General features: G+C 38.2%; 1 protein-coding gene across 4 annotated transcripts in view; it reads left to right on the top strand.

The window, feature by feature from the left end:
* Positions 1–3,990: 3,990 nt before the first annotated feature.
* The window catches only part of EBF2 (EBF transcription factor 2), a 160,183-nt gene continuing 150,698 nt past the window's right edge, over positions 3,991–13,475 (top strand). For all 4 annotated transcript variants that reach the window (XM_067543717.1, XM_067543718.1, XM_067543719.1 and 1 more), the window contains exons 1-5: positions 3,991–4,121; positions 6,633–6,789; positions 7,837–7,900; positions 8,239–8,294; positions 8,641–8,714. In XM_067543717.1, coding sequence (XP_067399818.1) covers positions 3,991–4,121; positions 6,633–6,789; positions 7,837–7,900; positions 8,239–8,294; positions 8,641–8,714 — 482 coding nt within the window. The remainder of the gene's footprint in view (positions 4,122–6,632; positions 6,790–7,836; positions 7,901–8,238; positions 8,295–8,640; positions 8,715–13,475) is intronic.

The following is a 13,475-nucleotide window of genomic DNA, read 5'->3' as shown; positions in this document are numbered from 1 at the left end:
GCTTCAGGTGTAGTGTGACACAAGTGCGTGCTCTCAGATTTATTTTCCAACCACTTTTGAGGTGTGTGGAGGGGGTGAGGGAAAGGATAGTATTGTTAAAGAGATCTAAAACCCTCCCAGTAAACTGGGGAATATTTCATATAATGAAGCTGGCATCTTAAACGTATCTCGTCTGTAAGTGTTCAGTCAAGAACCTATTAGTAGTCAGCTCTTAAAAGCAATATACTGTGTCCGTTTACAATAAAGAAGAGCACATGACATTGACCATGTCGAGATGTCCTCACCTGTTTTGATACCACCATGTGGAAATGTGGGTGGAGGCTAGGGAGAAATAGCGCTTGGTGCAGAAGGAAATAACTACAACTAGTTGCACTTAAAAAAAACAAAACAAAAAAAAAAAAACAGTAAAAAGAGAAGCTTGATCAAGAAACAGAGGCATTGGGGCAGAATTAGCTCAAGATCCTTCCTGTTGCTAAATGAGCAAATACACAGCGGATTGTCTGTCCTTGTATCCCGTGGGCTGCTGTTTCAAACTACTAGTTGTTAAGACTCACGCTCCACTCGCCGACAATGAATGGTCCTTACTGAACAGTTTAGTTTTAAGTGCGCTTTTATTTTTTGCAAGACGACCGTAAAATGTTGGAAATGTCTTTCCACTTTCAAGGCATCCTTTAGCAAGTCATGTTCTTAAATGATTCATGCTCTTTCGTTTTTACAAACACGCACACACGCGCGAGTTATTTGATGTCATTGTCCTTTAACTAGAGTGTGAAACTGACGCACTAAAAGGCACAAATACAAATTAAGCCCTGTTTACACTGGTATGAATCCGGAGTCACTCCAGTTGAAATGAACGGCGGTATCCTGGAGTTACAGGAGGGGAATTTTAGATGGCTGATTTTGACCCAAACAGTGTTAAATCCAAGCATTTGATGTTGGAATCGGAGCTGGAGTTAACACTTCCATAATGTATTAAAAACACATCGTCCTGTCGTTTTGTTTTGTTTTTTTTTTCTTTTGGTGGGGGGAGAACTCAGAGTAAATAAATTATCTAAACTGTAGGGGAAGAGAGACCCTAAAATAAATGGTCCCTCTTCTAAGGGAGGATGGAAGTGGCTTGAGGCGATGCACGCCCATTGGCTTGGATTATCTCACAGCGCCACCGCAAACCTGTAATGCCTCTCTGAAGAGAGGACAAAGATGTCAGGGCTGCTGCGATCCTTGCCTTTGAAAGTCCCTGCTCCCCCCTCCCCCCCAGTTGTACTTGCAGACAGACTGTTAACTTGGCATTGGAAAGGATGGGGAAAGCGTTTGCCAGAGCACCACTGTGGATGGGTGGGAGGGCAGCTCGGGGAGTGGGGAGAGAAAGGAAGGGTCCTTTATTTGTTCCTGAAGTGCCAAATTTTGCTGGCAGCTGTTGGGGGCAAAGAGGGTGCCTGTCCCCTGACCTGAGTCGGTGCCCTCTGACCCTGCTATGAATCCTTAAAAGCCAGATTTCCCTCAGGGACTGTGGCACACGATCCCCTATTGTCCTGAAAGCTGGCACGTTACCTCTGTGTCAGTGCTCGCCCGCTCTCTCTGACACACAGCGAGACAGTGAACATTTCACCAAGATTTTGTAATCTATTAGATTTTATTGGATAAGCATCATAAGGGAGCCTGGTTTGATTCATTTTTCACCCATTACAGGGACAGCAATCGGCTCTATCACTTGGAGGAGGGAGCTTCAATTATTTGAAAGCCTTTTCTCCGTATTAATACACCATTCAGGGTTAGAACAAGTGGGATTTTTCCATCCCAGGTGTAGGGATAAATTCAGGGGCAAGTTAAATTATAATTTCGCTGCCAATAATACAAATAAAATGCATTTAATGCAAAGAAAAATAGTACTTAACACAGGAAATACACTTAAGATTCAGTTGTGAAATGTACAAAAATAATATAATTTTCCTATTATGTATAGATCACACACTGGTCTGAGTCGTTTTCTTACTTTGATGGTTTAAAAGATCTTGTCTCATTTCAAAAACAAACAAACAATGCTTTTCACAGCTGACACATTGTATCAAAAGATACTGTTATGACACATTCCAGGAATTTTTTTAGCAAAATATGTTGTTGTTAACCACAGAATTGATGGTTGCTTTTTAAAAAAATGTCAGCTTTTCCTTTTGCTAAACTCAATGACAAATCACTCAATGCATATTTATCAATTCAGGAGGGCAAAAAAGGTTAGTGTGGTAAATATCTTTGAACAGAATTCGCGTAAGGTTTGTAGTTCATCTAATACCATGTCTGTCATGAATGTAGACAGAATAATTTAAAGTCCCCTTTTCGTCCCCCAATCGTGTTTGAATTAAAGATACATTTTCAGATGAAAAGATGTAAATAAATAAATTCATGTATAATCATCTAACACTTAGTAGAAAGGCTGGTATTTAAATTCAACTAAACATGGTCCCATTTTGATTGTAATAAACTCGGGTTTAGACGGAAAATAAATTGTATTTCTCCCCCTAAAAATAAAGCAGGTTAAAGGGGAAGGGGTCTATACATAATGAGGCGAGGAAATCCATGCACTGTCCCTTTAACTATGGAACATCTGATTCCTTCATCTGGCAGATGGTCTCTGAGCACAGATTTGCATTCATTGTCTTGAAATCTGTTTTCACATTGGTGTTATATAGATTTCAGGGGCAGATCTATGCACAGATCAGAATACAAAAGGGCCATGAAGAAAATAACATCAAGCTAGAATGATATTTTTTTTTAAAGTAGGAACCTCTCTGTCTCATGGCAAGCATGGATGAAAATACCTGTCTTCTTTTAGCGGTTACAGTTTTTGCACGCAATAAAAAGTTTTAAGGGCAGAATTCAGAGCTCTTGTGTAGTGTGACGTTTCGGGTTCATTTTATGGATTGGGTATGTGTGGAGCTCTCTTTTTCTCCCTCGCTGACGCACGCAATCTGTCACCAGCACCTCACGCCTATAAAGAACACCTTCTAATGCCCCCCAGATCCTGATATTTGGATTAGATCCTATTTCGTTTTCTCTGAGGATCTTCCTAACCGCGCTCCTAAAATAATAGCAATAATACATTTCAGGTTTTCAAAAAAGGATGCTTGTTTTGTTGCTTGTTTGGGTTTTTTTTATAAAACTAATTGTAATCTGGTGGCAGGGATACTTATTATACAGCTCCTATAACATTTTATTTTCTTTTTGTAATAGAAAACTAATAAAATAATACCCTAGATTGAGTGGGTTCTATGTGAGGTTAACAAATTGAAAGCGAAGTATTTTGGTGAGTAACTTATTCAACAATCAGAAAACTCTGATTACTGTTGCATTTCTGCCCCCTCCCCTTTCCCATTGGCAATTATTGGTAGCCAGGAGCTGGAGTTCGTGTATATCAGCTTCATAATTGTCTGCCATCCTCCAATCGGGAGAGTCTATGCAAATAGCGTCCCCTTATGTGGAAATCTGCCCCGCCCCTTTCCTAGTATGTTTTCTCCCATTGCTGTAACCCATTGATGGTGACTAGCTTGGGGAAGTATCTTGGCTTCCCGAGTGCAGTGTGTAATCAGACTCTTTAGCTCCATTTCTTCCTTTCTTTCGCGATTTATCCCGATTCTTTTTGGATTAGGCAGCAATCAATCCCTGTGTCTTTGAGAAACAGGTGATCGTGGTTAACAGCGATCAGTTTCTGGATGCGGTTCTCTCTCCGGCGTTTGAAGGATGATAGTACCGGGCGAGCCTGAATGAGAGCATAACTTTACTTTGCAAGAGGAAAAACTTTTTTTTGGGAAGGCATTTAAAACAAATCACGCAGCATTTCAAAGCAGCAGAAGAAGTTGGTTTTAAAGCTGAACTTCTCCACTTTCTTGGGATTTGTGTGATTTGTGAGTGTGTCAATTTCAAAGGCAGCTGCTTTTTTATTATTTATTTATTTTTTAAAAAAGAAACTGTTGCCAGTTGGAGTAAACTTCTTAAATGTTTGGGATTCAAGATACTTTAGGAAGAGGACCAATTCTGAAAGATAAATCTCTAGCTTCTGAAATGGATTCCGTCAGGTCCTGGGTCAGAAATGTTGGGGTTGTGGATGCAAACGTAGCAGCACAAAGGTAACCGAGACTTGTGTTTTCCCCTTTGGAAACGTCCCTTTCCTCCCGCTGGTGTTCAGACTGGCGGCTGCATGTACTTTTTTTTTCAGTCAGTGAAAATTCAAGAGGGCGAAGCGGTAGCGAGGGACAAACACGCAACAGAAAGCCTCGGAAATCAGAGATGTGAGGGGAGAGCATTTTTCTTTCTGTTTCAGGGGCTACAAAAGAATACTCACACGTAGCAAAGCGAGCTCATTGTAACTCCTTAGATCCTTATGTGCCAAACATCTGAACAGGGGTGTTCGTCAGGCTAGACTTCATTGAAATGCATATTATTTTGTTCAAAATCAGCTTGTTTTCCTTGGTTGAAGGACGTACTTTGCATAGCTAATGTCAGTGTCCTTCCCTTCTAGCCACTTAAGCCCAGAGCCGCGGGAGTAGGCAGAAAGCGAGCCAGTCGTGGTTTTGAGTAACTGCAAAGGGGAGATACCGGCAGTTTTGCAAACCCTGGTTAAGGTATCAGTGGTGTAGCAGAGAGCTCTAATGTGAATGATCTAAGTAGCGTCCAGGACCCCTTGCGTTAGTTTTGTCAACACTATTTAGATCTCCGTGCAGGCTGGAATATAGAACCTGTCCAACTGCAAAAGAGAAGGCATTCTTGCTTCTGTTTGGGGGATAATCTCTCTCTTCCTTATTGCCAATAAACACGCCCCCCAGTGCAGCGTTCTCTTAGTTATAGACAGCATCTCCTGTTATCTTCTATTCTGCTGCTCGTTTTAGAGACGAGAGAGAGAACTAGAGGAATTAAATCCTCCCTAAATAAAATCTGTCCCCACATTCTGCAGGTCTCCATTTAGAAAGCCTTCATACCCGTATGGGAACGGGATGAATCGACCCGACAAAAAAGTTGAGGATAGAGACCATTTGAGGGACATACAACACCTTTGCCCATATATTGGTATAGGAACCAATTTACAAATAGTAAATAGAACTGTATTCCTCCGCCTCTCCAATCCGATCTCTATGCAAGATCTTCCAAGCAGCTTGGGAGGAGTTATCAGAGTTTTCTTTCTATGAATGTTGATAGATGGTTTAATAATTTATAAAATATATGGGGAGGAAATAAACCTCCCAGTATTCCTGGGGAAACCGAAAGTAAAACGAATGTTATATGCCCTGTAAGAAATCGCCAATTCACAGTAGCTAAATGATCGGCATTCACGCGGAGACCTTACTGGTTATTCTAGATGTCTTGTAAAAATCCAGTGATCAAAGTACTTACACTCATAATTATGATAAAAATCAAACTATTAAATTGGCCGGGCAGGGGGAAGAGAGACTGTGTGTTGCCCAGTCATACTGTACCTGTCAAGTTGGAGCTGGAAATAAAGGGGAGATATTGATAACTTTCCAAAAAGTCAAATACTTTTCTCAAGGATGTGAAGCAATAATATTAGATGAGATGATTGCTGGAATTTGATCTGGAGAAAGTATGAAAAGTTCATAGAGATGCTGTAGGTGAGAAATCCCCTACACCTATCTGTCTTTTGTGCATTCCCTTAAAATCGACCTAACGAAAAGAGGGGAACCAATTCTGCTAAAAACTAATGCTAAGTTTTAGAGTTTCTAGTGTGTGAAAAGATCCCGAATCATTCAAACTCGGTAAATGCGTGGAAGAAATCACTTTATACGCTGTAGAATGTGTGACAAAAACCTGGCAATCTATATTTAAATTACAGGTATTTAATCCGCAAAACAAGCACTGGGAAGATCCACACATTCATTCAAATGGGTCAATGACTAAATAGTATAAAATGATGGATATTTCGCTGCTAAGGAAGATAGACACACTGCTTGAAACCAGTTGCCTTTCCACCTCAGCACAGCCACCTAGTTGGGAAAAGATTTTAAAATAACTTGATCTGAGCTAAAGGGCAAGTGAACGCAGTTCGAAATATATCTTTTTCAGACCCTTTTGTATTAATCTGATATGTTTATTATATTATTTTTACATATTTTACACCCCTCCCCCCTTGCGTTGTACTCCACAGATGAGTAAGAAAAGGAAGAAGGATCAGAGGAAATTATAAAAGATTTCTCCTGTTTTGGAATAACTGCTATTGCAATCTTTCCTTTAATATTCAGGTTCTGTTAATTATTCTTATCCTCAGAGCGTAAATCAAGGCATAAGAGGAAAAATATTAATAATGGTATAATAATAACGTTTCCAGACTCTCACATTTGGGAGAAAAAAGTTAATTTGGCTGCCACCAAAATTCAAGCATGCTCCACTTTTTATTTAATTTTTTAATAAAAAATGATGTGAGTACACAAGGGTGGCGAGGAAAGCACCAAGATCCAAGCCACAGTAACAACTGACTGTTGTTAACCCACTATGCCACACAGACAAGGAGAATCCTTCCACCCATCTCTATGATCATTTTCTGTGTTTATTTTTTTTTATTGCTATGCAACCTTTAATTCATCTGTTTCTCTCCCCTCCTTCCCCAATTCCATCTGTTTTCTCCACAGCGGAGTAGCTTTGTCCAGAGCCCACTTTGAAAAGCAACCTCCTTCCAACTTGAGGAAATCCAATTTCTTTCATTTTGTCCTGGCTCTCTACGACAGGCAGGGGCAGCCGGTGGAAATAGAGAGGACAGCCTTTGTGGACTTCGTAGAAAATGATAAAGTACGGCTTGTGTATATATATATATTATTTTTTTTACTTCCCCAAATTGACCATCGCTCCCACCCCAAACTCTCGGTTCACCCCTTCTAGTACCTGCCCTTGTAAAGTACTGTCATTCTCCGCCACCCCTTGCATAACAAAATAACTCCCTCTGGTTTTGTGTTTAGGTGCTTAGGTAGCTGGACGGCTGCTTAGCTCACTGCTCTCAAAGTTTGCTCGTCCTTCGCTGTAATTAACAAGGCTTGTTAATTTCTGCCGCCTCGGGAAATGCAATGGGAATTTCATACATCTACTTATGATAAAATAGAATAAAATCACACGGGGGTTCACTATATATGCAATTTTGCATATGCCAGATCTGTCAGGTTTTATTGGTACCTAATCGAGCTGGAAGAGTGAGCTGTGATTTGTCGTATTATCTGCGAAGCCTGATCGTTTTAGAATCCGAACTCGATGGCTGGATGTCAGAAACAGTTGCTCTTGAGTTTTAGATCCAGCTATTAAGCAGTTAGAAACCTCCTCCAGTTCCCCCCAACTATATTTTATTTTAATTTAGTTACGGGCAAGGATTTTTAATTATGAAGGACGACATGAATAATTGTCTTCTGGTAAATTACAGTCACAGTTTACCTAAGAAATTTCCCATTACCATAACTTTCAGGAAGTAAATATCGCTAATGACTTCATTATTTAGCACGTACAGTTTTGTTTTAAAAAAACACCTGCCAGCATCGATCTGCTGTATGTTAGCTTGCTTCAAATTTGTCAATTCATGCGAAAGGGGAAGAGCGTTTTATATTATAAAGTTGGGAGCATTATATCAAGTGGAAAAGTTTCTGCAACTCCCACAGGAAGGGATGTCAGCAGTATTTTGTAGTCTGTCTTGGGTCACTCGGAAGGTTAATTTATCCCAATCAGTGGGTTCACATCACAAAGATCTTAATGAACTTTCTTGTCACATCCATTAATGATTTGCAGCCGCATTGCTTTTGTGCGCGAACTGCACCAAACAAATTTTGGGAGGATATTTTTGAATCTCTCTTTCAGGAACAAGGCAATGAAAAGACCAACAACGGCACACACTACAAACTTCAACTCCTTTACAGCAATGGTAAGTCACCTACAAAAGGCGGGGGAGGGTTGGGAGCGAAGAACCCATGATAAAGTTTTAGACCTTGCGGTGATCTCATCTAGAAAATACATTCAACCCCCTTTGTCTCTTTTTGAAAGCAAAAATCCTCATTGTGGACAGCCGCTTCTCAAGTCTGGCCAATATGACAGCCTTTAGTAAGCCCATTATTTGAAAAACAACAGCCTTGGACGTTCAGATGAGGCTCAATAAGGACACTATATAAAACGAAATAGAGAAGTTCCAGGATGGCTTAGATGAGTAGGGAAAAAGATCTCTTTAATCGCTCGAATTCCCGTTTCTTCCCACTCTCTCTTTAGGTGTCAGAACTGAACAGGATCTGTTTGTTAGGCTCATCGATTCAGTCACTAAACAGGTGAGCTGAGCCCAGTTTGTGTGTTGTACAATACCTGCTCTTTCATTCCCCTCACCCTGTGCATTATTTTTCCCTCTGTGTCTCTGTACTGCATACCTTAATTTCTAGTGCACTTGAAAAACAATATTTTAGCCTCTTTCCCTCTCCCCCAGTGATCTTGGGATCTTAACAGTTTTTAAGTGACACTCGATTATACACCTACTGCCTGCTTTGTGCAAAAAAAGATTTTGAGTGTGGGAATTGCAAGCCATGGTGCTTTGAAGTTTAAAAAACAAATCTGAATATTACAAGAAACAAAAACAAAAAACACCACACACAGTCTCACTAATTTCCCTAACTTTCATAGCCCATCACTTACGAAGGACAGAACAAGAATCCAGAAATGTGCAGAGTTCTGCTTACTCATGAAGTCATGTGCAGGTAAGACAATTTTATTGGTGGCATAGGATTTATTCAGTTAATAATAGTAAGTTTGCTTCCAAAGAGGTTAAAAGGATCTTTCCATATAAGTTTTAGGTATGAACAGTTTTGTTTTTGTGCCAGAGATTCTCTTCCAAGGGAAGAATTTCTATTTGCATGAATACAATGTTTGGTTTGGGTTACATTCAAATTTATTTAGTGCAACCAATATGGAAATCCACCTTAAAATCTAAACAGTGCTATTTTTATTCTATTTTGCACTGAATTTGAACAACAAAATGAAAGGGCCCCGAATTCTCAACTTTGTATTTAAGCTTTTCCAGTTTGCCTTTCTAAAATGATCACTGTCAATTTCCAGAACCTGCCTGAAAATTAGAAAGAGCTCATGATTTATTTTTCCCTGGTTAAATATTTTAACATTAATTATGTTCATTTAATTGATCGTGTTCTTTAGTTCTGCTCCAAAAATCCATCTTTCAAATAATTTTTTGTTACAAGCAACACTTACAGAACTTCTACCTTTTAATAAAATAGACAAAAATGTTAGGATGTTAAAATGCTAAATTAAAGCATAAAATACAATTAAGGATGTTTTTACTAGCATCTGTGTATGTCTGTAGGTACATATATCTTCTGTATGTACGTCTTGCTTCCAGGATAACTTAACTATTTTTCCTGCTCTCACATAGTTGTTATTTTTTCAATACATCTAATAATGCAAACAGTCAATGTCCTTATATTAAGATGTGTTAACTTATGCACAGATTGGTCTTTCATAAAATGAAAGGCAAAACCAACCTTGACCTTTATTACAATAAATCACAAATGTGTTTAATAGTTTTTTAAAAAGCTCTTGGATTGAATGTTACTTGTTTTAAAAAACACATTGCAGTAATAATTTTAAGCACTGACTTCTAAGTGAATAATACAATAAAAGCAATTTAATAGGATAGAATTTGTTGATGAGGGAAAGTATTATTCGAATAACTGGTGTAACTGGGAAACTGCAATGAGGGTGAAGTATGCAGAAGGTTGCGTGTGTGTATATTCAGATACACATGCGTGCAAAATGTATCGCTTATATATGTCACCCTTGTTAACTGGGTAATTATATACCGTTACTTCTGAACATTACAAATAGTACTTTCATATACGTGTGTGTAGATGCATGCACATATAATTGGCTATTTGTGTTTATATAACATACAATTTACTCTGTGCATATGTATATATTGAAGAAGAATGAAGTGGGACATATTACTTTTTGGTTTCTCTAAAACTTACATATTTATTTTAATATATATGCTATCACTGTTTGTGAAAGGCTTGGTTTATCCATACTTAGGTAAACATTGGAGAAGCAAAATCTTTGAATTTCTATACACTAGGGTTTCCATTTGTAATAACAAAATGACAGCTAGTGTAATCCATTTTTTTTCACTCCCGCTGGATGGAGAGAGGTTCTATATTGAGTGGAAAAAAACAAAACAAAACCATCTTCTTTCTTCTTAATAACAAAATGAGCTGATCTTTCCTTTGACAATAATCAACATTTTAAAAGTAGTAAATAAACTCTCTTCTAAGCTTTTGTATACTGGGTCTGTGATGACGCCTATAAATGTATTCCATGCTTGATTTAAGGTAATGTTCTACAAATGTAAACCATTATTCAGTTTGTACTAAACCCCTGCTTGATAGATTAGCCAAGGAAGAATTACAATTCAGGACTGTCCTTTCCATGTAATACACAGATTAGTGAACCAAATCAAAAGCTCTGTGTAACCTAATCAAGACATTTGATTTTAAATGTCTTGTTCAGAGATACTTTTAAAACAGGATGCTGCCTATTTTGAAGAGGCATTATTCAAAATGATTGTGTAATACCAGGGGAATGAATCCAACTCTAGTTAAACTTGACATTTTTTTAAGCACAATGATCAAATCCTCCTCACTCTGTTCTGCTTAAGTGGCAGCATCAATTTTTAAAGCCCCTACTTTAGTTTGCATTAGTAACAGTATATAAAAAATTAATGTACTGTGCCCACTCTGAGGTCCAAATTGATGCCTATTGTGTATGGTGTTGGTGGTTTTTTTTAAATTTACAGGGTCTGTTTTTCTTTTTCTTGTTATTTACAGGTAAATACCCTTTTGATCTTTTGATTTGATTTGTCATATAAAAACATTCAGATATTCATGCTGTATACAGACAAGTGCATCCAAAATCCCCTACATCATCTAGTCAGACAGTGACAGATGTATCCTTAGCAGGAAAGTTGTCTAAATATTGATGTGGATGCAACAATCTGTCATATCAATTGAAAGTTTAAAATCTCAACCTCCGATAATTAATGCGTTCAGTTAGGGCTTTTATTTATTTGTTTGTTTGTTTGTTTGTTTGTTACAGTTCTGAAAGTTTTAGCAATTGGTTTTACGCTTTTGGGTTATTACAGTCTAATGGGAACTGTCCACCTCAGGTGGAGGCCTCTTAAATATACAGTATCTTTTTCTCTCAATGGTAGGAAATCAAGGTAAACACTCTCTTCTCACGAAATAACTCTTTGTTGTCTTCTTGTTCTACCAATTATCAGCTAAGAGAAAACTAGTTGTTATGCTGCTGCCAGCAGCCCGCGATGCCCTCAATGCTCAGAGGGTTAAAAGGTATTATAATTTGAACAGAAGTAGTCTCAGGGCCTACAGCTGGCTAATAACAGAGTTGTATTGAGTGCAAGCAAGCCCCACAGCTGTGACTTTCGCCACAAGGCTCAGACTAGACAGGAGCTCTAATCAGCTGGGCCAGGCGGCCACTGGGGTCTGTGTCTTTATCGTCCAGATGGTGTGAATTTAGACACTTTTGTTATGCAATTGCAGGGAGGAGTTGGGGAGAAGAAAACAAAACAAAGGCCACCATGCTGTGAGCTTATTTGAGTTTGAAATTAGAGACAGATTTTTTTTTTTTTTTTTAAAGTTGAGGGCTGAATTTTAAAACCATTTTAGCCTGGTGGGGGCGGGAGCGGGGGTGGTGGTGGGGGGAATGCATAAGCCTTTCTTCAATATGGAACATCTAGTTTTTAGGGTTGGCTTTGTTGTTCTTGTTGGTTGTTGCAACATGAAGTATACTGGTGAAAAAGCAAGAATTACTGTATACTGTGTGGATCTGATTATATGGGAATATGACATAACTCAAAGCATGGTGAGAATTTATTAGTGTGCAGATAATAAGTCTTAGACCCTGATCCTATAACTTTATGTATGGGAGTAATTCCACTGGGGCCAAAGGAATGACGTATGTGTATAGAGTTACTTAGGTGCCTACATATTAGCAGGATCAGGGTCTTAATTTCCACTTAAACCAAGACTATGGACCCAGTACTGGAGTCAGTGAGATTTTTACCATTGATTTATCTAGGAGTAGTGCAGCCCAGTAAAGAACAACTATTATATAGCAACCCACTTGGAAGGTTGTCAGTAACGTATTTAAATGTCGTAGTGATAGATCATTTGAAATACCTTGGATGGGGGATCTGAAGATTCGAGTTGGACTTCAGCTGAAACTCTTGACTGGAATATCCCCATATTTTGGACATAATCTGATCCACAACTAAATTTGTCATCTTGTGGGAAGGAGTGGTGCTTTCAGGACAAAATATTTTATGTATTGTGGGGTTTAAAAAGTACTAAGGTGAGAGGAAATAGTTTAGTCATCTAACAAAAATGTGCTACACTAAAGGCAAACAATGAGAAAATTAGTATTTAAGTGCTTTGACATCCTCAGGTCAAAGGCATATTTGTAGTAATATATAATGCTGCAAAGCTTATAAAAGTGATAACAAAGTACGCAAACCTAAATCTAACAAGGAGATGGGTTTATACCAGAAAGCAGTTATGTTGCATCCCAAATCCGTGTAATGTAATCTAAACAACTCTACAATGTGATGACAAACTTTCTTGGAAGCATATGTGGACAAAGAAATTTGGTGCAGATACTATTGCTTTACTCCGTTTGAGTATTATCGTGGTGATGTAATCTGATGTTCGTGATGTGATCATCTGTATGAGTTATATGACCATAGGATATCTTTTTGGTATTATTGAAAAGAAAGGAAATCGTTTTTCCTTCAGTTAGTAATTAAAAAAAGTACACTAGTGTAAAACTACTTTTAAAACGGAGCTAGTTTTATTTTGTTTGATAGTGGCAAACGTCATGCTACATTAAAAAACAAAGAGATTGGCTCCTGATTTCATTTCCAAAAATTGATCATAATATTTGCTGCATTAAAACAGAGGTCAACTTTCTACTCTTCTGAATGAGGGATTTCTGTTGTTTTTTCTTTTAGAATAGAAAATCTGAACTCTTGCATTTTATTACAAAAGTATGAAGCTTTTTCTAAATGGCCATCAGGCAGTGAAACTTATAAAAGGTGCACTCAAAAACAAGTTAGAAATGGAAGAGATGCAGGGAGAGTTTCAGCAGTTGTAAATTATCATGGCTTCATTGAAGTCAATGGAGCTATGACTATTTACACGAAATAAGTGTCGGCTCCAGGATTCTTAAATACTAGTGAATCCTTTATTTTGAAAGGAATAGACAAAATGGATAACTGTGGGTTTGAGGCAAAGGAATGCAAAAAGTGTCAAAATAGTTCACATTAGCAGTTCTAATCAGAGATCTGCTTGTTGCATCCCTTCTTGCTGGGCAATGTAAACTCACAAAGGAAAAGTCATTCAATTCTGGTCACATTACAACTTGCAGATCAAATGCAT

Source organism: Emydura macquarii, unplaced genomic scaffold (genome assembly GCF_026122565.2).
Source record: "Emydura macquarii macquarii isolate MOO-44397 ecotype Brisbane River unplaced genomic scaffold, CSIRO-AGI_Emac_v2 contig_967, whole genome shotgun sequence".
In the NCBI taxonomy this organism is placed as follows: domain Eukaryota; kingdom Metazoa; phylum Chordata; order Testudines; family Chelidae; genus Emydura; species Emydura macquarii.
This window is presented reverse-complemented; position numbering and strand designations above follow the sequence as displayed.